Here is a 22,615-nt window from a genome sequence, read left to right on the forward strand (position 1 = left end):
GCTGCCATGCAAAGCAGTAGTAGAAGCAAACTCCGAAACGCCGGCTCATGCAGTCGTAAATCGTAATAACATTATATAGTCCCAACCCAAGTTGCTTTGTGATTACTTCACCTCACGGTACTTTCTGATTGTTGTTTTTGTACAATTAGTTTAGTAACATCCGTGGTCGTAGATTTGCGCACACCAGATATGTCTTCTAGGGTCAGATCTCAGTAGAGCTCCTTCCCACAATACTCTCGCCCTCACTCTTCAAATCGGCCAAAGTCTGACCAATCCCGTGGATCTTGTTTCGTACCGCTTCCTCTCGCTCGGCGATCTCGTCTTCGAATGCTCTTACCATTTCCCGTTTTTCCTTGCGGGCCACTTTTAGTCGAGACATAACATCTCCAAATTTCTCGAGGATCCAGTCCCCCGACTCCTCCCAGTCATTGATAGACATCTTTGTGAAGAATTCTGCTTGATTCACTTCGTCTTTGGCCAGAAAGTGCTCTAGTTTTTCGGATAAAGTACCCCGAGGCGGCTCATAAACTGATCGCGCTTCAGCCTGAGCTGGATCAAAATCAAATTCTTCTAGCTTTAGCATCTCATAGTTCATGGCTGCCAATGCTCCATCATCGTAATCTAGCTCGTAGGGGCGTTTATTCGTGGCAGACAGACGTTTCTCTGTCGACGATCGAGGCATAGCACTTTCGCGCAGACTAGCTTTGCCTTTGCTAGATCGAGTAAAAAGCTGCCGGTTCACTTGAGCCTTCGCCTTCGCGATAGTCTTTGCGGGAGGCATAGGCGTCGGTTCTCGCTCAACACTTGCAACTTCTGATTCGTCCTTGTTACTAACCATGGGGGTATCGGTGTCAGCAAAAATAGTTGACCGATGTGGCTGGTGTTCCGGTACTTGCAGTCTGGGTAAGTGCTCCGACTGTGCTTGCACTAGTTGGGCGACTTGCGCGGCTTGGTCGGGCTCTTTATGGCTCGGGTTCACATATACTTGAGGCTTAGTAGGCTGTGGTATTACAACAACATCACCGTCTGAGTGACCGTTACGTTCAGGGTAGGACCCGCGCCTAGTTGGTCGAAGCGGTATAGTCCTTGAATGCTGGAGCCTTTTCCCAGATGGTGTCTTTTCTGGGGACCCATTATATGAGCTTTCGTCGGTATATGGGTCACGACCATTGTCAGAGATGATTTCCTTAAAGCCACCACGCTGACTCTTAGCGTCGGGGGTTGAAGCACTCCTAGTGAGGCCATTTCCATTTTCGTTTCCCATCACATTAATCAAGCCATCAGCACCCACAATGAACGGAGGCGGCTGATCTAGCCGGTCGAACTGTCTCGCAGCAGCGCGATGACGTGTACTTTCATGCTGTTGGTAGCTTAAAGCAGGATGTGCCTGGGCGGGCATTTGACGATAGGCAAACGATGCATTAGAATCATTGTTACTAGCAGTGTCACTAAACGCAGAGCCTTCTATCGTTGACCCCTCCCAGAAGGGTGCTGGCCGCTTAGATTGCTCGGAGGAGATCGTCTTGCTGCGTGTAAGGTTCGTGGGCCCATCTCGGGTAGGGGCATGGATAGATCGAGAGGACAAGGGGATTCGCGCAGCTGTAACTGCGGCGGCGCGTTGAGAATTCGCATGGACTATAGGAGAACGGGAACGGCCTGGTGAGACTTGCTGTGTCGTCGAAATCTTCGGTTGGGGTATGTTTACGTGGCGCATCGGTGCGAGAGCCTGAGCCTGTGCCTGTGTCTGCACCTGAGTCTGAGGCTGAGATTGAGACTCCGGTGGTGTTTGGTTTCGGCCCGGAGTAGGATCGTAGGTCGTCGCAGGAGCAGAAGTGGCAACACCGGGCTGGCTATGGCCAAGACCCGGGTTGTTAGTCACCCATGCCTGCATCTTGTTCCTGGACTGCTTGAAGAAGGAGGCAGTAGCTGGCGGCATATGGACACAAGAGGGGGCGGATTTCGATGACCACGGTGGCGCAGGCAGATAAGATGTCAACACGACACGACACGACGGTCTTGCTTGCTTAGTTGGGTGTGGTAAGGTCTAGACTATGCATTCATGCGATCATTGATAGGAGTACGTGTACGTTCACGACAAGTAACATGTTCATGTGTGTAGATCTGCTATTGGGACTCATGGGGCTTATAGGTGGTCGATTCGAAATGGGTGGATGAGAGAGGTTCAAGCGCAGTAGTTATGTATCATATTCCCATCCTGCCCAATTCGACGACGAGGTTGGGTCGCAACGTGAACGGTCGGCAGTCTGGATAGACCTGGAAGAACGACTGTGTGTCCGGAGAGTCTGATCAAGCTCGGGTGTGGGATGCGGGATGCGGGATGCGGGATGTTCGAATGGCGGGGAGTTGTTTGAGGAAGAAAGCCTCGCACACGGAGGTCTACACTACGCGCGTTGTCAACCTGTCAATTCGCATTGTCAGTCTGGGGAAGTACGGGACCCCTGTTCGCTCTAGGTAGTGCATACCTCCTACGTACCGGTAGAGGGGTCTGGAGGGGGGCATTACAGAGGAATGTGCGCTGTAACAGGCCTAGTCAGAAGCCTACCTACAGTAGGGGTAGGTGCGCCTCCTCAACTACCTACCTAGGTACCTAGTGTAGCGCAGACGTGTTCCACTGTACAAAAGGTAGTACCTACATACAGTACTTACGGTATGCCTAGGCCAACTACGTAAGTCCTTATACCTAGGTAGTATATGTAGGTACCTCCCTACATGTACATAGGTACTTACTTAGGTAGGTGTGTGGCGTATCCACCGGGCCCGTTTTCGGTGGTGGGCGATGGTGGGGCGCACGGCGGACCCTGGCGAGCCCTGGGACATCTCCAATCTCCAACCTCGCCGACTGCTGCATTTCCTACAGGCTCATGAAATGCGATCCAGCAACCTCTCTCCAAACGCCTCATCCTACTCATCGAACCGTGTCAAGTGATAGCCTCAATCTGTGTGCTTGTCTCATTGGCTCTCACACCTTCATGTTTGATGAGTTGTCCTGCATAAGCCACCCGACCGCGTGCTTCGTCGAGCCATTGACATTCCACCTGGCGTCTATCTTATTCTTCAGCCCACGTTGCAACCCTTCCTGGACGTTTCATTCGCGCTTGTAACCCTTGGTCGACATGTCACGTCGATGAGGTGCATTATGGTCTCAACGAGAAGCCGTCATACATCATCTCAATTGCGACCGGAAATATTCAAGATAACTTACTATTGTGCACCTTAGCTTCGTTGGTTCTATCCAGCTCCTCCCGGCTCTCCCCACCATCCCGCTACCTACTCTACTGCGCTCCATATCTTGTCCAATTCGCCCATCCTAGAGCTTACCCAGCTCGTTCAAAAAGACTTCCAATTTTCTCTTATTGGTCTATGTGTTGCTTAAGCCTGGGGTGGCACATTTTGTGTCCTCTCCGTTAATTCTTTTTTTCATATAAGAAACCCGTAGCTGGATGTTGCGTCCATCTGGAGCTTGGTAAGTATAACCATGCCCTTGTCTATATGTCTCGTATCCCTGACGAGCATACCATTCTTCCTTGGACGTCTGTGAACATGTTAATACCTTTCCGCATTACTTGCATGCCATTTCACTTACCACCGGTACGATGTTTCCCATTCCTACGTCAATGGTCATGCTGCCCATCTCCGCCGGCACCTCCTTTGCTAGAGTGTCCAATGCCATCCATTTCCCGTTCATTGGTTCTTGCGCTGCTATGGATTCAACTTTAGCCATGGTAGCAGCGCCATATCCGCCGCCCTGTAGCGCATTTGATATGAAAAGCTGGTGCACCCAAACTGTGCCTGCCGGAAGCCCTAACTTTGCATCCTCCTCAGGGTCATGGACGTCAAGCGCCACATGACCGACAGGCAGGAAGTCTCTGCCCGTTGGCTCCCGTTTTGCGAGCCGTACCTCTTGAGCCGTATCTCGAAGAGGCTCTGCTTCCTGTAGGACTTGAGCAAAAATGCCCCAACCTGCTCACAGGGGGCTTATGAACCTTGGGTTGTGTCGCAATATGCTGTGCTAGTAGCTCGTTCCGATTCGGAACATCTTCCGCCAAAACCTAAGTGTTGTTCTTTGTTTTTAGAATTGCGCCAGTGCCGAAGAACTTCAAATTGACATACAGCCCAGTAAAACATCTTCCCTCCCCTCTTCGCGGACTCTATCCACTCCGGAACTTCATCTGCTCGCCATCCGCAAGCGACTCGTTGGTCATGCATACGCTGTACGTGGTCGGGGCTTGAGTGGTCCCATGGGATGACCTGCTCGGAATTTTGTTATCTTGAGACGATCGCAGTTGAAACACAGGTTGCATGTCCGTAGAGTTCCAAGCATCCATGTTGGATTTCAAAGCCTACCTCGATTTTGCAAATGTGCTTTGACGTCATCACGAACAATTATTGTGTTGGTATTCTTGACAGGAGTTTCGTTCGATCGCCTTTCTTTTCCTCGTCCTACCCCGTCTCTTTTATCAACCTCGGTAATCATAATCGAAACATGCTAGCCACCGGTTTTCGGCCTCATTACGAGCCTACCAATCTACGCAATCGACGGCATTTGATCAACAAATCTTGAAGCGATGCGGTAGCAATTCCGCACCGGGCTTTCAGGGATAGCTTTCCTCAGGTCAACTCATCCCTCCGCTTCTAAGCACCGCCATGTACTACTGTGGATGTATATAATTTCAAGGTTTTGCTCTAAACCCCGATAGATTGAAGCGGGCCGAAAATCGGCAATCGCGTAGCTGAGGTGTGCTATGGTCGATTTACCGAGCTTCGCATCTACTTCGTACTTAGGTGCAGCATGTAACATGCCTGTCTAATTATATCAAATGTACCTAGGTATGATTGCATTTTCTCAAAGTCACTAGACTTTCTTGTGACGTCTACTCGTATGTCTCGGCTATCATCGCCTCCTTGGGGGTTATAGAGATCCCCGTTGTTGACTTGGATCTGCCGTGACGTCCGGTGCAATACCGAGGTTTTCATTTTCCTCCCTAATCACTATTTTCGGTGCGTTTCCTTGCGTGCCCAGTCTAATAAAGGGCGAAATCACGACTCCAGCTGCAGCCAATGCCACCGTAGTCTGGAAGGTCCTGACGTACTTGAGCATTGGATCTGCAATTCCAGCCGGTGTTGACTCGACGGAGCTAAATACCGCTGTTGAGATTCCTAGGACAACCGTGTTCGATAATCGTATTACCACGTTAAATATCCCTCCTGCCAAAGACTGCTGATGACTTGGAAGCGATTGCAAGACGTACATCTATGAGATATCAATGTGACGTTTGAAACAACGACAGTAATGGAAGAAAAGCAACTCACATTGGCGATATTGAACTGCAGATCTGCACCCGCAACATTTAGGACCAGGGCAGGGAAGATAAACGCCCAATAACTACTGTCGTCTTCCATGAAGGAAAATAATAGAGCAGCCGCTAGATAGCTGACGGCACCGAAGATCATCAAAAGTGTATTATTAATCTTATGAAGAATTCGGCCTGCCAGTATATTCCATAGCAAGCCGGCAATGGCCATTGGTAGCAGACGCACAGCTACATTCAAGGTTGACAATCTCTGGACTTGTTGCATGAAGAATGCAAGCCAGAACCCCGTGGCTTGAAAACTCATATTACCGAAGACAACGACGACGATAATCTGACAACAGTTAGCAATCGTAGAACCGGGCTTGACTTAGAGACTCACCAAGCTGAAATTACGGTCTCTCCAGATATGCGGCGGCATCAGGGGTGTTGGGAAATTTCTCTCCCAGAAGACGAAGACTAATACTATATTAGTGCCGTTAGCTATCGTTATATCGAACGTGTCTCATTTACGTTCAAGAGGAACAAAAGATCTCGGAGAATTGGATCTATCCAAAGAGGGACCTATACGATCCCAAGGCAGCTATGATGGGAAGAAGGAACCACGGATATTACTTACGAAGCACAATACCTACCACAATAAGCGCGATCACATGAGCATGTGACCAGCCATCTTGAGGACCAAGTCTATAAATATTAAGCACACAATCGGTGACACAACAAGATGACACGTACGTGAGACCAGCACTAAACATCCCGGTTCCGAGAATCGTGAGGATTGTCCCTACATAGTCAAATTGTCTCAACATACCCAATCTCTGTCTCAATGGGGCCCGCTCGAAGGTCTCAACGTTGGGCACAGCCCAGAACGCAAAGACAGTGAATACGGCCCAGATAATCGACAACAGAAGGAACGCGGCGCGCCAGTTGAAGAGTTGTGTGGCAATGCCGCACAAGATAGTGCCGAACACGAACCCTAGCGGATTGCCAGCACTGAAGCACGAGAAGGCTGCGTTTTTGCGTTTCGAAGGGGCTCCGTAGGCCGCGCCCAGGATCCCGATCGCAGGCGGTACAACCATTGCACTCGGGATGCCAAGGATGCCGGACACAATCAGCATCCAGTACGGATTCTGTGCGAATGCGATGAGGAGCGCGAATAGGCTAAAGCCCGCCATGCCTGCGATGAACATTGGCTTCCGGCCGAGCAAATCGGCTAGCTGACCGAGCGCAAGCTGAAATGCTCCTGCAACCAACCTGATATAAATCACATCTGTCAGCAAGCTTTTTTGCGACAGATGACAATTATACGCATATTTCCCAGAGAGTTGAGCAGGAGGCGAGGAGCACATACGAAGTTGAAGCGCTAATCCAAGAAATCTGCCCCTGCGTCATGTGCAAGTCCAACGACACAGGAACCGTGATAATGAGTGCTGTGCCGGCAAGAAAAGCAGAAGAAGCCATCGCCACCGTCGCCTGTGCCACGAAGGCAATCTCCTGCAGCGTGTTCTTGAAGCATTCCGGCCGTGCCCCAAAGCCCGTCGTGATCCTTTCGACCTGCGACATGGCGGACTCCTGCTTGTTATCTGCCACTCCGCCGGCTCCAATTTCCACAGCGGTCACTTTTACGTCTTCCACTTTCAAGTTAGAGCTCGCCGCCGAGCTTTGCGTCGTTTCTCTGTCCATTGCCCGCTGTTTTTGTGCCATTCTCTGTGGATTCGAATTATTGCTTTTTGCTCTTCGTCGTCGCCCACTGGTTCCCAGCGACGACAGTCACTTGTAATCCCAATGGGCGGTCAGGCATACCGACTGCCGCTGCTAACCCCGATAGTCGCGGAAAGGGCGACTAAAAGGCCAATCATTCCGGCCATGCAGAAGAGACATGCAGAAAGAAAAAAGTATCTGCTGATGCAATGCATAGAGGAGTCGCGCGCTCAAGCTTTATAAGGCTTACCGATCACATCAACGGCGTGGGATCCATCGACATTCTAGATTCATTCACATCTCCTTACAACTCAGGTTAGAGCCTGCTCTAACCGTGGGGGTTCGACAACAGGGTAGGTAACATGAGATATACTACATGTAAAGAATCTGAGGAGGGCATCTATTGTCCTGTAATGTAGTGGGTAGCCAGGTAGGCAAAGCAAAGCTGGATACGGAGTACCCCACAAACTCCTCCAACTATGAGTTTACGCCTACTTTAGATAGGTACTATGCAATTTTATATGTATTATTCACTTGTGAACATCGGGAAACAAGCTTTCAAATAAATCAAAAAGTACCAAGACCAGCCAGTTCCGAACGTAAGGAAACATTACTCCATTCGTTCTCTCAGGTTAGCATATCCTTTCTACGGATTGTAGGAGCTTGATAATCAGCCAGATAAGGCACCATTTTGCTTATTAACTTGAGGACGATCCTAGATAATTCATACGCGGCAATGACCTAGAACCCTAGCACGCCCTTTGCCCGACATTCTCGGAATTAAGACGAACAGTGCAATATATTTGACGTACACGTACTTGCAAGCGTCGTGGCCCAGAGAACACACTTACAGGATTATTGAACATATGGAGCGAGATAAGTTGCCACCATAGGAGCTACTCCTACATTACAATCATGTATAAGATATGGATAGATGCTGCATGCATAATGCTGCTCTGGCTGCCTGGGATCGTCTGTGTTACATTCATAAACACATAGGGGTTACCTAACCTAGGTGCTTACATCGTACGTAGTTTGATCCAAACCATACCAGACCATCCTCTGAATCTTGTCATGAAGAACCAAAATAATGACAAAGCGTTCTTCTTGGGTATACTCCAATCTGCCAACGCCCAACCAATGCAATGCAATGTGTATACCACAGCTTCCATCTAACAGGATAATGAATAATAAGGAAATGGTGTCCTGTGGACTGAGTATTAGCCCCAGATAAACAAACCCCAGTCTCGCCTGGCTACTGTAAACCCCATAACATGTCTCACGACACAACTAAGCGACGAAGTTGTCAACAACGAAATCACAAATCTCTTCCAGGGTCGGAATTCTGCAACCAGAAAGGCCAGAGCCAAGAACCCCCTTCTCTCTGCCAGCAAAGCTCAGCCCATTACCGTGGCCGGCGCCACTTTCGAGGTACGCCTTCTCCGCATTTGAAAGTTCGCGGCGTTCTGTCTTCTTCCATCTCCGCTCTGCATCCGCCTTGGCTTGTCGCAAGATAGCGTCCGTATTCTCTGTTTCCCAGAGATTGCATCTGTCGCACTGCGTACACTTCCTACCATCCCCCTCAGGCCGAAAGTGTTGACAAAAGTGTCGGTAGCCCTCATTCGGAGCTCCAATATCCTTGCGGCATACATAACACATTTTGTAACCACAGGGACAAGTCAACTTGTTGCATCCTTCTGTTTTCACGAAGCACGTGTTGCAGCGCGGACACACACGCTTGATTGCCATGGACATGGCCTGTTCAACTTGCGTGCGCAAGGCGATGAGAGATGACTCGTGACATAGGTGAATGTCTACCCACGCTTTTGAACATGACATACAGGACGCACGCCCACAGTCTGGGTTTTGGCAAACAAATCTCGGCCCACGACGCCGGCGGTGAGAACGACTCAGAGCTGCGGCGAACTGTTGAGAAACGAACAATCTGAACGAACCATTCAGGGCTAGAAATAGAGAGATCAGAATGGCGCTAAGTAACAACACCGAGACCGGGGAGAAGAGAACAACGAGCACGATAGCGGTCGCATTCGGAAGCCCGGTCAAACGAAACCTGGGAGGGCGGGTATTAGCTGGCATATATAGTTCATCGACTTCCGCATAATTGCAGAAGGGACACCGAATTAACGGTAATCCACTGGCGAGAAGGCAATGCTCCGCTAGGCGTTGATCGAGTTTCTCTACTATCTCAGCCCCCTTCTCAGTTCCGTCCATTGCTCGCCGAATGTGATCCGAAGAGATACAACCTTCACAGAAAGTGGAGCAGACAGCAGGACATCGCAATGCGCCTGTATCCTTATGTATACTACGTTGCCAACCTTGACCGAAGACAGCCTCTGTTATAGACTGCTGAACGCAGCGGAAGCAGACCATGTGACCCTCAGCACTACAAGTTGTCATCTCCTCAAAGACGACATCCGTGTAACAACAGGCACATTCATACGTAGCTTCACAGGCCTCGGCTTCTTTTGTCTGTAAAGACAATGCCAGAGCACGATCGGTCTTTTCCCTTGTATCTTTTTCAAGCGTCTTAAGGGGTAATATGAGCTCATCAAATAACTCTCGATCGAGCTCGGCATTCCCCGTCGCTCTCACTGAAGGCACTAGCGAACCATCCTCGGATGTTCTCCAAGAAATTAAGGGATGTGTTTTGGCCTCAGATGATGTCACAGGCTTCCGGCCAAGTATTAGGGACGAGAAGGTAAATTTCCATGATTTCGACGAAATGTCCACCAGGGTTGGACGTGCGTCAAGGTAAGAGTAGTTCGATTCGGAAAGCACGGCGTTGATGGTCGACCTAGATAAGCCTTTGAATTCTCGGAAGGCTAACCTTTGAACGGCGGTCTTGTATTCAGACGTCCTGAAGGCTTCGGTTTTGGGGATTGAGGACTTCTGTTCTGTTTGCTGATCCACGGTGCGCCGGCGGCCTTTGACATAGAGATGGGGATTCTTTAGCAGCATGTCTGTAATTACGAACAATTTTGACTCGTCGGATAGTTGGGAGAGCATCTCGCGGAATACTTCTATTTGTATGTCTGGAAACAGAGATGATAACCTCTCCAGGTCGTTATTCAAGCTAAGGATATCGTGCGGTAGCGGAGCTATTGGCTCAATTTGGGACTCATCAACGATATACCTCGACTTCTGGGGGCTGTCGTATGACTGTAAGTGTGACTGCGACTGCGACGGCAACTCTGACGATGATTCTTCTGATGTCGATAACGAGGGTGACGACTGCCTCGGGTTGCGATTTTTGGAAGACGTTGTCTTTTGTCTCAGAGACCTCGAAGAGGCTCCAAACAGGCCGGAAAGGAACATGTCTGCTGGTCGGTCTGTAATCGAAGCACTTCCGCAAACACCATGGTCGCGTTAGATGGAGGGAGCTCGAGGCAGAAGGGGACAAGGGAAGAGAAACGTGAACAAGGATGAGATTATCGAGCTATATTCCGGCGATGTTCGGGGTCAGCCATCACGCTGTACCATATCGGAACGACTTAAGAAGAGGAGCTAAAGATCACCAATAGACCCCAAAAGGTCGATGGGAAGTGTACGTATTCACATGTGAAAAGTGGTCAAGACGGCCCGCGTTGAGCAAAAGAGATTATTTGAACAGAAATCCGGGCAAGGGTCCATCTACCTACCTACTGTAGTCAGGATTCCGTTCCGCGGGCTGCGACATGCGCATGCTAAATTCAGTACCAGTATAGAGGATAGAGTGTGCTTGGTAGGTACCAGAACCTTGACCAGACTTGACCTTCCCAGCATAAACCCGGTGGATAGTAGGTCCCTATAAGTACCTAGGTACTAATTGCCGCTAGTATTCTACCTAGCTTTACCTAAGTACTTAGTAGGTAGGTAGTGTAGGTACCTGTGGGATCTGCTGTGGGTATTCGCGACCCCCATGACTTCTGCCATGATTGATGTACTATGTATGTACCTGGTAACGTGATGTCTGCAATCATAGAATGGCCAAGGAAGAAAGAAGGTATTATCTACATAAGGTAGCTTTCTATCATGCTTTTCCAGTGAGGAATCTCTCTAGATCTTCAAACTCTCCACTATGTCTCATCATGTCATAAAACTGCCCCTTCGCTTCGTACAAGTCCTTAGGACTGCCCACCCTGCGCAGCAGAAAGAATCATGGTCAGCAACGTATTTCTCTGGAGTTCATGGGTAAGGGTTAGGTTTCCGAACATACTCTAGAACCGAGCCAGCGCTCATAACTACCACGCGATCATAGTCAACAATAGTTTTCAGTCTGTGGGCAATAGTAACAAGCGTCCTGTCGCCTCCGTGTTCCTTTAGCTCTTTCCGCAATACCTCCTGGATGCCTTGATCAGTCTCGTAGTCCATGCTCGCGGTTGCTTCGTCAAGCAGCATCAGCTTGCTTTTACGAACGAGGGCTCTACACAGGGATAAAACCTGGCGCTGACCGTGGGAGAAGTTCTCGCCCTTGGCCTTCACAGTTGTAGATAAAGTAATGCCAGGGCCATGTGGAGCAGAGCTGCCGTTTCCATCCTCGTCGCGGTGGAATTGGAAGGATGCAATCCCGCCGCAGTATTCAAGGGCTTTTTCAACCATCTCCTTGGGGACTTTGTTCGTCGGATCGAGGTTCGAGCCGACGTCTCCGTTGAACAGCACCGCTTCCTGTGGGATGATGGTAATAGCTTCACGGAGCCTCTTTCGCGGAAAGCTCGTTATATCAATACCATCAAAGAATATTTGACCTGACACAATATTGGTAAAGCGAAGTAAAGATAAAACCAGCTAGAACAACGAATCAGCTGTGTTCATTCCAGACAGATAGATTGATATTTGCTTACTGTACTTTTCCCCGAGCCGGTCCGTCCAACTACGGCTACTCTTTCGCCGGCTGCGAATTTAAGGTTGACGTTTTTCAATATTTCCGGCCCGTCCTCGTCATATTTGATGGTGACATTGCGGAACTCGATTTCGCCGCTTCTTGGCCAATTCTTTGGCAGAACTATCGATGGGTCATCCGAGTAAGCGCCTTGTTGCTTATAATCTTCCGGCTTTTCTTCAGGTTCAACCTTGGCGTATTCGTTCACACGATGATACTATACATACCATGTCAGTTTATCTGAAACATTAAGTGATATTTATGGCAAGGCCTACGCTTTGGAGCTCAACCTCGACTTCATTCATTGCTCGAACCAAGATAACAATCAGTGTGTTCAGTGTCTAAGCAGAGTAAGATTAGTAGAGCGAACAGTGATATTTGAAGAGATCACTTACCGTTGCATTCGACAGAGAGAAGCCAACTATACCAGCAGCAACAACACCAGCTTTAGACACAGCAATGGCCCCTGCAGCAACAGTGACAAGAGTCGTCATCATGTCGATCCTGAGCGCTATCCAGCGATTGCAGTTGAATTGAGCCTCCATAGCCTGCTCAAGTACTCGTAGCTTCTCTGCGAGCTGATTTCCAAAAGTCTCTGGCATACCGGCACGAGCCCTGATAACCTGGAGTCCGGCAAGACTGTCTGCGAAATGCGCGAAAACAGGTGACTGTGCAGAGGACACTAATCGCTTGATGGCCACTGCTGTCCTAGTATATATCTCTCCCGCAATAACACCCACGAAGCAACACGCAGCAACTGGGAACATGAAGACCGGTAGAACAGCGCTGACTGCAAAACTTTGGAAACAAAGGCGAACGGCGTTCTCGATGGTCATCCGCAGCATGCCTATGATATTCGTGTCGAGGGAGGCCATGTCCCGCGAAAAACGATTGACGATGCGGCCAACTGGCGTTGTCTTGAACCAAGACAAAGGCACATTCACAATAGCCCGCATGAAGTTATTATGTAAGGTGCGCGCCGCGCGCCAGCCACCCAGCTCGTAACATACGTAGGTCAAGCCATTGAAGAATGTATCACCAAAAGTCCATAGAGCATATATACCTAGATAGAAAGCGACATCATAGGCATCGTCCTTTTCATACGCGTCTACCCAGACTGCAAGCCATAGCGTAGTTCCCACGAAAGACGCATTGCTTAATACGCTCATCATAATAGCCAATAAGGCGTGGAGAGGGCTTCCAAATAACCGCATATAAGAGAAGACTAGAACTAAATTAATATCGAAAAAAGACGAGCATGGAGCAGGGAAAGAGAAGAAAACACTGACATTGTAGGCGCGCAGTTTGACCTGTCTTTAACGCTTCTTGGGTGACTTCATCTTGCCGCTTAGACGCAGCAGACTTGACATGACCATTTAGGCCATTGCCGTTGAGGCTCGTCTCGTTCGCTTCGGCGGTATTGGTAGCAGCCACTTCCACTGTAGCATCCATATTGCTTTGATCGAGTGCAACCTCATCTATACTTACTGTGTGGCGAGTGATTCCTATATTATGTTGCAGATCTTTGACCTGTCCATTCTCCAAGACGATTGTGAGATCTGCTTGGGGCGCGATCCAGGGCAACTGGGTAATGAGCACGACAGTCCGCCCTCTTAGAAAATCGCCGCAGAACGCTTCCTTCCAAAGCATTGCCGATGTCTTTGCGTCTAAGGCGGAGAAGATATCGTCAAGAAGGATAACTGGCGCTTTCGAGTACAGAGCGCGGGCTAGGGCCACTCGTGATTTTTGACCACCCGATAGCGAAGCGCCGTTTTCACCAACTTCTGTCCCATCTCTTTCGGGAAACTCATCCATGCTAAGACACAGAAGGTTAGTAATTTTAATTCAGGGCGTAATTGATGAGCGATTTGGAACCGCTGAAAGCTTGTAAGGAACGATTTCGGCCAGGAAAGAAGTTCTCATTCTCTAAGCAGGGGGAAACCTGAGAGCAGGATTGGCGCATGATTCCGCTACAGGCCAAGAGAATGGCTCCTAGGGTTACTCACTCAACAGTCAGGCCACATGCTTCTATAACGCGGTCATATCTTACTTGCTCAAAAGGGCTATTGAACAAAATGTTTCCGCGGATCGTCTCGTTTTGTAACCACGGGCTCTGGGACGCATAGGCGATATCTCTGGGACAGGTAATCGAGCCGTTTTCAAGTAGAGTTTCGCCCAAAATTGCCAGAAGCAAAGTTGATTTTCCACTCCCGCTAGGACCAGTGATCACGTTCAAGCCTCCTTCGACGAAATTAATAGAAATATCTTTCAGGGAGAAAGTAGCCCTTTTGTGACGCCTCAGTGAAGCATTTGTGATTTTCAGAGGGCCATCGGGGTGGTGCAGTATAGGCGTGACGTTGTCAAAATAACGATCTATACGTCTTAGAGATACTAGCGCTCCCGTGAAATGCCTTGAATATTGTGCGGCCATAGATAGATTGCGCCGTAGCGTCCTGACTAGGCTGATGGATGTGAAAGCAATCTCGTGAAACTAGTTAGTGGACACTGTTCGCAATCTCTTGAGATGGGTAGAATACTCACCTCGGCCGTCAGCTTTTCCTCCCGTACCACAGTATGAAGTCCGAACATGAGTAACAGCGCTAAAGTAGGGATACATTCAGTGAGCTGTCCCAAGCATATGAACCTATACGATCGATTAGTCTTGCCGATGAGTTGTTGGTGTGAGGAGTTAGTAAGACTGACAGTACATTCAGACCCCATATCTTCTTTTGCTCGCCTCGTCGGATTGCCTCGATTTTTTCAATAATTGCATCTTCCCAAGCGAAGTATTTGATGACCCTAATAGAAGAGAGGTACTCGGATACGGCTGAAATGCGGGAGTCCTGTATCTGCTTCATCTCTCGTTGGTAACCCATCATTTTTCGGGAGATGAGTAGCGGAAGCGGCGTCAGAGCAAGCATAGCCGCAGCACCAACGAGCGCTGGCCATCCCATCAGCTTGTATAGCCCAATCAAGACGAATACCGTGCCAGTAGGGACTCCGAAGAACACCATCATGATGTCTCTGCCATACGTGATCGCGTCAACATCAGAGCTCATGAGATTAGCAAGACGACCTGAGGCCGTTGCAGCCTGCAGTCTCCTCGACTTGCCATTATCGCTCCCTGAAGCTGCAATTTCCATGAAGACTTCATCGTCTAGTTCCATAGATCCCATCGCTTTATAGTAGAGTTCCTGAGTTAGAGCGGCTTTTATTCGAACAATCACACGGGTTCCTACGAAAATGTATTGCTGGAAAGCGACGGTACGAGAAAACGGCCCGATAGACAGCATGATTAGCCATAGCCAAGGTCTCACACTAGCAGCTTCGGGGTTGCCTATGTATCCTAATAATTTATACATGGCGAAGGGGGTTAAAAGTTCCACGGTAAAGGATAAGATGGCGAGTATAGCCATCGAGGTTAATTCTGTCCTTAGATACCGCAATATCGTAGAAAAACTCCGGCTTGACTTGGCCCGCGCCACGAGGATCCTCGACAGGAGTACAAAAGGCTCATCGTACCATGGGAGCTTCGGCAACTCTTCTATCGTCATCTGACGGCGGAATCCTCTGAGTAAAAGAGGAGTAAGCCATTCATAGGTAGCATAATATCCAATCCAGCTGCAAGTTTCTTCAGGAGAAGGCTCTCGAGTGGGGATTCTGTCAGAGAGGTCTAAGCTTATGGATGGGGGAACCCATTCTCTCGGTGTGCTTGCGGCGACAATAACAGCGGCAGCCAATATGGCTATGCTGCCTATGAGGACAGCATTTGGGAGGAGGTTGTACGTGACATCCACATATGGGAGTAACTCTCCCGCAACGATGACAAGCAATGCAGTCACAAGAAGAAAGTTCACGTGATGTAATGCGACGTGTCTCCATTCCAGATCGTTAAAGAGCCGTAGGAGGCCTAGGGAAAAGGCATACGTGATGACACCGACATTGGTCCATTTGCCGCCTATCTGAACAGCAGCAACAGCCATCAAAGCCAATGATGTGGCCCGCAAGATTTGGCTACATAACTCATATGGCAAAAGAATGGCAGACGCGTGGGTTTCGGGTAAAGATATCTTTGAATATGATCTCTGAAGTAAATATCTGATAAGAAACAGGAATGAAATAACGATGATAGTCAGCTGCAGATAACCAGTCTGCGCAAACTGCGCGACTTTATGTACCCATTGGACATCCGCGGCGCTACGACAGTGTTAGAGCTCGCTCTTTTCCGCTGTAAGAGATCTGATGAACATAGGGCTTGCTTACTCATGTAGACCGAGACTGAACCATCTGGATTGACGGGTTTCGGGATAATAGCTTTGGAGGTGGAGGGGCGACACCCAGTCACTGCTAGCAAGGAAAAACGAATACATGAGGTAGCATGCCGAGACAACAGAGGAAGCAGACAGGTATAGAGGCGTCTATCTACACGACCCGGTCTATGAGCGAAAAGATGAGAGAAGTAAGCAGGTCAACAAGGCGGTGGCCACTGGTCGCGGCACCGGAGCAATTCCTGCAAGTTGCCTACCTAAAGTGCAATTCCTACCAACTGCAATCTATGACCCCTGCCAAGCCCTATTTGGTAGGACTCCATCTTGATGATGTGCGAATTAGCCTAAGACGACAGACAGCACATCTTTGAGGCGGAAAGTGTAAATACCACGACGGCGGCCAATCATGTTCATCCGCACCTTAATTGCCCACACTGAACACGTGAATGAGAGCTATACCAACCATCTGAGTGTGCTGAAGACGATTTTTCGAGGTGCTCACAGTCAATTACTCTTGCATGCGGAGCTAATTTGCCCTTTTTAAGCAGCAAGGCTAACCTGAATCTTTATCGGATACGATGTCGGGCATTGCGTGATTAGGTGGACAGCCGTGTGTAATCCGCTTCTACAAAAAGAGCACTGTATTACGCAAATGGCCGACCATTTGCTCTGGCTTTTTATATATTGTGCCATTTTCCCTTTGATTGAGGGTCGCACACCTCACATCCCATGCGCGCTATTTCGACCAGCAGGAGAAGCAAGTGGTAATCTCTCTAGCTAGTCCAGGCCACGCTTAGAACATCACAAAAGATCATAAACATTCGTTTAAATAGCGCTTAACAACCACGTTTCTCGTGGAATAGCTAAATATGGTTCGCAAATATTAAGACCTTATTACGCCGTTTCCCAAGACGAATTCTAAATCCAGTGTCGCTGATAAGTAGTCGTTGCAAGCATAGTCTAAACAAGTCCCGAATGCAAGTCCAGAAATCCTCGTCATGATTTCATTCACCTTGGTGCCATCTATATAAAGTGTCTATTTTCCATTAACGCCGTTTGTCCCATTTGTACCGTTCGCAGCCGATAGGACTGCTCTTTCTAGTGCTTGCTGTATGTCATGGACCAGATCCTCAGGTTCCTCGATGCCATTGCTAATACGGACGAGATCGTCAAACACGCCGACAGCCTCTCGTTGCTCCTTTGGTATGCCGGCGTGGGTCATGGCGCTTGGAACCTCAACCAGACTTTCGATACCACCTAAGCTCTCGGCAAGGGTGTAGATCTTGGTGAGTTGGCAAAAGCGCTCGGCTGCGACCCGACCGCCCTTTATGCGGAAGGAAAGCATTCCTCCACCCATTCCGTCCCGGTGCTGCCGTAGTGCAATTGCGCGGTGAGGGTGAGAATCCAAGCCAGGGTAATTAACGGCAATCACATGAGGGCTTGCTTCCAGAGCCTGAGCGACAGCCAGCGCATTTGTGGAGGATTGGCGGGCACGGAGATGAAGTGTCTTGAGCCCTCTATGGGCTAACCATGAATCAAATGGCGAAGGTACGGCGCCACCAGCGTTTAACAAGAAGGCTAGTCTGTCCCGCATATCTTCCGAGTTGCACGCGGCTACTCCCATAACCACATCGCTGTGGCCGTTGATGTACTTGGTGACACTGTGCACGACGATATCGGCGCCGTGGTCTAGTGGGTTTTGGACGTATGGGCTCAGGAATGTGTTGTCAACAACGACGGCGACGCCCCGGGCGTGTGCGACACTGGCCACGGCTCGGATATCGACAAGCCTTAGCGTAGGATTGCTAGGCGACTCGATCCAAATCAGCTTCGTGTCGTCCCTGATATGCTCTGCAATGTCGACCTCGATCTGCGGGGTAAATGTGACTGTAACACCATGCGCCTTTGCAACGCGGGTGAAGTATCTGTGCGTTCCACCGTAAACATCGCTGACGCTGATCACATGTGACCCGGATGCTAAGCTTTGGAGAATGGTGGCTGTAGCAGCACTACCACTTCCAAATGCAACAGCATATTTGGCGTGCTCCAGTGCGGCGACGGCCTTTTCGAAATTGTCTCGGTTTGGATTCGCGCTTCTCGAGTATTCATATATACCTACGGGCTTGCCAACAGCGGTCTGCTCAAACGTTGTGGAAAGGGAGATGGGCTCGATGACGGCGCCAGTGGTGGGGTCGTGTGGCGACCCGGCGTGGACAGCGAGCGTTCCAAAACCATGTAGTGGCGTCGGTGCTCGTGGGGGAGTCTCAATGGATGAGTCGATCGAGACAGTCATTGTGTAGGTTGGATTCTACGGTTTGGAACGGTTGAGAAGTTGTATGTATTCGATGAAGTGAACGAGTGGGTAATAGCTCTGCTTGTCGTGTATTTAAGTGAGGCTATATAGGACAGGGAGCGTGATCGGAGTGCGCGAATAAATCGTCCGAGGCAAGATGAGGCCGAAGTTAAGTAGTCAAAGAAAGGAGATCAAAGGACCAGAAATGAACGGCGGGCGGCGTAGTTCAAATAGTATTCGACATGTACCCTGCTTGTGTACTCGGCGAAAAGCTTATGAATTCGGTAGGTAAGTATTACGCGAGGACTGAGTTGAACCGAGCGGACTGCCACAGAATAAGTACAAACAGACAAACACATGGAACGAGCAAGACGCCAAAAAAAAATTATTTTTGTTTGTCATCAGCAGCCTACTCGCCTACTTGTAACTTATCCTTTAGCGCTAATCAACCTACGTAATGGCGTCATTTCTGACTCAATGAGGCCATTATCGACATCGTTACTCCTGTGCTTATATATCATTTTCCCTATCACACTCAAAAGGGTCAAATAATTCTATCTGTGACACGAAGAATTCACTTACTACATATATGTGACTTACTTATATGTACCTACAGGTCGGCAGTGTAGGATGAGGTCATCTATCAACTCTACCATAATCTCCATTGGAGCTCTATAGCTTCTTTGAATCAACCTTGAAGTATCTTAAAATTCCAACACAGCGGTGGGTTTTTTTCTTTCATAGAGAAAGTTGTTAGTCTGGTATGTATAACTACTTATGGTTACTATCTACATTTCCTCTTCCTAGAAGCGTGTGAGGCAGGGAGATAAGGTGGCCTGCCCCTCCTTGCCCCTCCAGCCCCTCTCTCCTATGCTTATCAATCCCCTCTCCGCCCTCGGAATCCCCTCTATCCCCAGATCCCGCGATATCCACGCCCCCGGCTGCGCTATATTAGCGTGCATTTATAATAGGTACGCACTGCTACTGTATTAAGTAAGCACTTCTAGAGCATGCCGCCAATGCCCGTCGCTTTCCGCAAATTGTAGGGCGCTCCCAGCCTGCGTCTCAAACATCGCTTACCTCTTAGAATACAATCCAAAATGGCCCGAAGAACTGTATGTATCTACAGAGCTAGATACAATATAGCGATGAAGTATTAATATCGTAAAGTATGTAAGCTAGGAATCCAGTGTGAAGGAGATATGGCCGTGCCCCTGCCGCGCCTGCACCTGCATCTTTTTATAGAAGTGTGAAGACACTCGGATACAAGGAAAATGGCAAATCGTGCAAAGGTACGTAAGGTTAGTTACATAAACACGCCAGCAGAATTTCCCAGGGTGCACATCTTGGTAGGTAGATCTCTGCGGATCTCTGCTGCAGTCAAACCAGGATTGAATAATACAATGTAACCCATTCTACAGGAACTTCCGCAAAGGGAAATTCTGAGTTGGGATACGGAGAAGAAAGGAGCGAGTAGAAAGCGACCTCAGCTCAGGTCCGTTAATCTTTTAGGTAAATTCTCCCCCCTTCGTGCTTTTTTCTGCGGTTCACATGGTCTCGAAACGATCCACCTCTTCTAATAATATCACACCTTATCACATGCCGCGGTACGCACACTACGCTCATGACTAAGAAGGATAACTATGGCACGGTATAGCACTTCGTGGATACAAAACTTTACCTGGTTAAAGGTAGTTTGGTGCGGGAGCTTCGAGGCCTCGTGTCCCGTAACGTATATATATCCAGCAAACAATGTTGATTGAGCTACATACTCCTGTCTTCACCGCTTCGTTTACGTATCCTCTATCCTTGGCGTGTGTATTGACGTAACGTAGCTCTGTCTTCGTCATATCAAACCAGGAGAACGAGCTATCCAGGTGCTGTTGTGTTTAAACATTCACCGCTGGCGGGATGTTTGCTGGAGGTTTGACTTCCTTCACTGTCAGCACCTTACCTTTATTCGGGGGCCCCTGGAAATCGCCAGATTTGCATGCATCCTGAATCTCGTAACACCTCTTCTCCAGCTACAGCACTTAGAGTCAGTGAGATGTCGTTTCACTCAAAAGTTCTTGAGCTTGGGATATAAGGAGTTCTTAGAGTGTAGTTCCGGCCCGAGGAAGGTAGAGTTTCTACTTCGAAGTAACCAAATGTGAATCTTATCGGGGGTTACTCACCGCGACACAGCCAGCATCTCCTGTGGGAGGCGCTTCATTGTAGCACGTCCCGACTTGTTTCCAGCAATTCTCCGAGGCTGCCCAGCAACCACCCTCATCCGTATAATCCGGAACTTCCATGCCAATCCAGTTGGCATTTTTGACGATGTAATTGGGAGGGACGACGCCCTGCGTCTGCTTCGGTACCGACGGGCCAGTGGTATCAATGTGACCGTTCTTTGGTAGCGGGACCGCGAAAGCCTTAGGTCCCGGAAGCGGGTATGGGAAAGAAGGAGCGTAGATATTGAAGGTAAGACCAACTTCATTTGCACGGACGTGCCCTGGAATACTCACTCTTTGGTCGCCAGGCACTTCGAGAGGAGCTGTGTTGCTGCTTTTGACGAAAATCTGCACACATCCGACGTAGAATTGCGGATCACCCTTGTTAGCCTCGTGGAGGGCGAGCAATTCGGGCCTGAAGATCCAGTAGCCTGACGGCAAACCCTTAGGCACCTCAAAAGACAAGAGACCGTTATTGTCGATAAGCTTCTCGGTACACCATTTCTTGGTAACTGCATCGTAGCCTTCATCCCATAGCTTGATCCAGCCTGGCCCGGCGGCCTCATCGTTGGCGATGTCGTGGACTTGCTTTGCGTATATCGCGCAGGGCCCTGTTGGATTCTTAGCTATTGCTCCTCGCACCGGGGATATGAAGGTGCTGGCCTACCTTTGTGTGAGCTATCAAGGGCACTGGGTAGCACAGCGTTGGCCCATTCTCGGAACTGGAAAGTGAGCTTGCTACCAGCCGGAGCAGGGCAAGTCAAGGCGACTGGCGTCTGACCATCGACCCCTAAATGTCTTAATCAGCTTCCTAACTTTCCACATTGCTATACCATCTTCGCTCACCGCAGGCCATATCATTGCTAGCGATGCTCTCCACGGGAGAAGTGCAGCTTCCTGGGTCCATAGGCATGCGAACGCAGGTACCCTCTCCCTGCTTGACATCGTCGATAAACAATGTCGTCAAGACAGTATGGGCACCCGCAGTGGCCGTGAGACCAGCTATCACGGCAAAAACGATAGACAATTGTCTCCTCATTTAGTTATTCGACGAATATGTCCCTGAAAAGTTGTAGAGAAATGGGAAGAGATTTCCTACACAGTAGCTTGCGTGAGAAGGGAGCAGCTAAGTCCGGAGAATCACAGGTGGTGAGACGAAGGGCCAGGTTATGATGATACGAACGAGAGGAAAGCCTCACTAAAGATACTCAAAGAATGAATGCGCCAAAATGGACACAAGAAAACGATTGTGATGTAGATGGCAGGATATCAAGTGGTATCTAATGGTCATGCCTGCTTTAAAGTGGAACAATGGGAGTCAGGGCCCCTTTCTTTTCATCCATAGCAAGGCACAAACAAATCCAGGGGAGGGAAGCAAACGCAGTACGACAAGGAATGAAACGCGTAGGTAATGAATAGATTAAGCATACAACAATATCAGAAGTCGAAAAGCCGCGGCATTTCTAGAGCCCATGTCCGGATCATCCTACCTAGCCTCACCAAGTGCTTGCATACCATTCGGTATTGACAAACAACTTTCGTCCCCTTTCTAACTCAAGCCCCTGGCGCAAAGAAGCCGGGGACATTATTCTACATTAGTGTAGCCTTACACGACAGCTACGACACAGCCGAGCGGACCCAATAAGTCAAGTTCGTCCAGCGCCTCAAAGGAGCGAACATACTAGGTATTCTCTCCAATAGAAATATGTTGATGAGGTAGCTGCCGAAGGTGCTTTATTTCAAGATATTCCATTGGTGGAAACTGCACTTGGCTGTTTCTCACTACAAAAATACATACTATGTATGCCCATGCAAACGTACAACCTATGGAGGACAAGGTCAGCCGCCTACCCCTTATTTTCATCATCCGATTGAGCTATCATATGTTTGACTTGGTCGAAGTCAACCTTGAGATCCCCTTCAATTTGACG

The 22,615-nt window shown here is 49.1% G+C and overlaps 7 protein-coding genes across 7 annotated transcripts; all 7 read right to left on the minus strand.

Moving 5' to 3' along the window:
- Positions 1–10: 10 nt before the first annotated feature.
- F5B22DRAFT_251021 (extracellular mutant protein 11-domain-containing protein) lies at positions 11–2,134 on the minus strand. Its single transcript, XM_047970005.1, has one exon. The coding sequence runs from the start codon at positions 1,934–1,936 to the stop codon at positions 203–205; it is 1,734 nt and encodes a 577-aa protein (XP_047835104.1). The 5' UTR covers positions 1,937–2,134; the 3' UTR covers positions 11–202.
- A 1,116-nt stretch (positions 2,135–3,250) lies between these two features.
- On the minus strand, positions 3,251–4,662 carry F5B22DRAFT_251070 (uncharacterized protein). The gene is made up of 5 exons (XM_047970006.1): positions 4,366–4,662; positions 4,132–4,269; positions 4,005–4,070; positions 3,605–3,952; positions 3,251–3,553 (listed from the first exon to the last, which is right to left on the minus strand). Exons 1-5 carry the CDS (start codon positions 4,393–4,395, stop codon positions 3,380–3,382), a joined length of 756 nt encoding a protein of 251 aa, XP_047835105.1. The 5' UTR covers positions 4,396–4,662; the 3' UTR covers positions 3,251–3,379.
- On the minus strand, positions 4,663–7,188 carry F5B22DRAFT_251074 (major facilitator superfamily domain-containing protein). The gene is made up of 6 exons (XM_047970007.1): positions 6,682–7,188; positions 6,066–6,584; positions 5,950–6,017; positions 5,713–5,795; positions 5,332–5,664; positions 4,663–5,272 (listed from the first exon to the last, which is right to left on the minus strand). Exons 1-6 carry the CDS (start codon positions 7,032–7,034, stop codon positions 4,931–4,933), a joined length of 1,698 nt encoding a protein of 565 aa, XP_047835106.1. The 5' UTR covers positions 7,035–7,188; the 3' UTR covers positions 4,663–4,930.
- Positions 7,189–7,714: 526 nt separating this feature from the next.
- Positions 7,715–10,682, minus strand: F5B22DRAFT_587544 (uncharacterized protein). Its single transcript, XM_047973601.1, has one exon. The coding sequence runs from the start codon at positions 10,365–10,367 to the stop codon at positions 8,322–8,324; it is 2,046 nt and encodes a 681-aa protein (XP_047835107.1). The 5' UTR covers positions 10,368–10,682; the 3' UTR covers positions 7,715–8,321.
- A 210-nt stretch (positions 10,683–10,892) lies between these two features.
- On the minus strand, positions 10,893–16,544 carry F5B22DRAFT_251166 (ABC transporter). Its single transcript, XM_047970009.1, has 9 exons — positions 16,174–16,544; positions 14,614–16,107; positions 14,452–14,554; positions 13,917–14,392; positions 13,200–13,726; positions 12,306–13,135; positions 12,186–12,251; positions 11,873–12,127; positions 10,893–11,816 (listed from the first exon to the last, which is right to left on the minus strand). Exons 1-9 carry the CDS (start codon positions 16,278–16,280, stop codon positions 11,217–11,219), a joined length of 4,458 nt encoding a protein of 1,485 aa, XP_047835108.1. The 5' UTR covers positions 16,281–16,544; the 3' UTR covers positions 10,893–11,216.
- Position 16,545: 1 nt separating this feature from the next.
- Positions 16,546–18,592, minus strand: F5B22DRAFT_251150 (Cys/Met metabolism PLP-dependent enzyme). Its single transcript, XM_047970008.1, has one exon. The coding sequence runs from the start codon at positions 18,469–18,471 to the stop codon at positions 17,215–17,217; it is 1,257 nt and encodes a 418-aa protein (XP_047835109.1). The 5' UTR covers positions 18,472–18,592; the 3' UTR covers positions 16,546–17,214.
- Positions 18,593–20,360: 1,768 nt separating this feature from the next.
- F5B22DRAFT_641899 (family 61 glycoside hydrolase) lies at positions 20,361–21,723 on the minus strand (the record flags this gene model as incomplete). Its single annotated transcript, XM_047978052.1, has 4 exons — positions 20,361–20,495; positions 20,646–21,295; positions 21,352–21,474; positions 21,531–21,723. 4 exons carry the CDS (start codon positions 21,721–21,723, stop codon positions 20,361–20,363), a joined length of 1,101 nt encoding a protein of 366 aa, XP_047835110.1.
- Positions 21,724–22,615: the final 892 nt, after the last annotated feature.

Source organism: Xylaria bambusicola (genome assembly GCF_022495145.1).
Source record: "Xylaria bambusicola strain CBS 139988 unplaced genomic scaffold F5B22scaffold_3, whole genome shotgun sequence".
Taxonomy (NCBI): Eukaryota; Fungi; Ascomycota; class Sordariomycetes; order Xylariales; family Xylariaceae; genus Xylaria; species Xylaria bambusicola.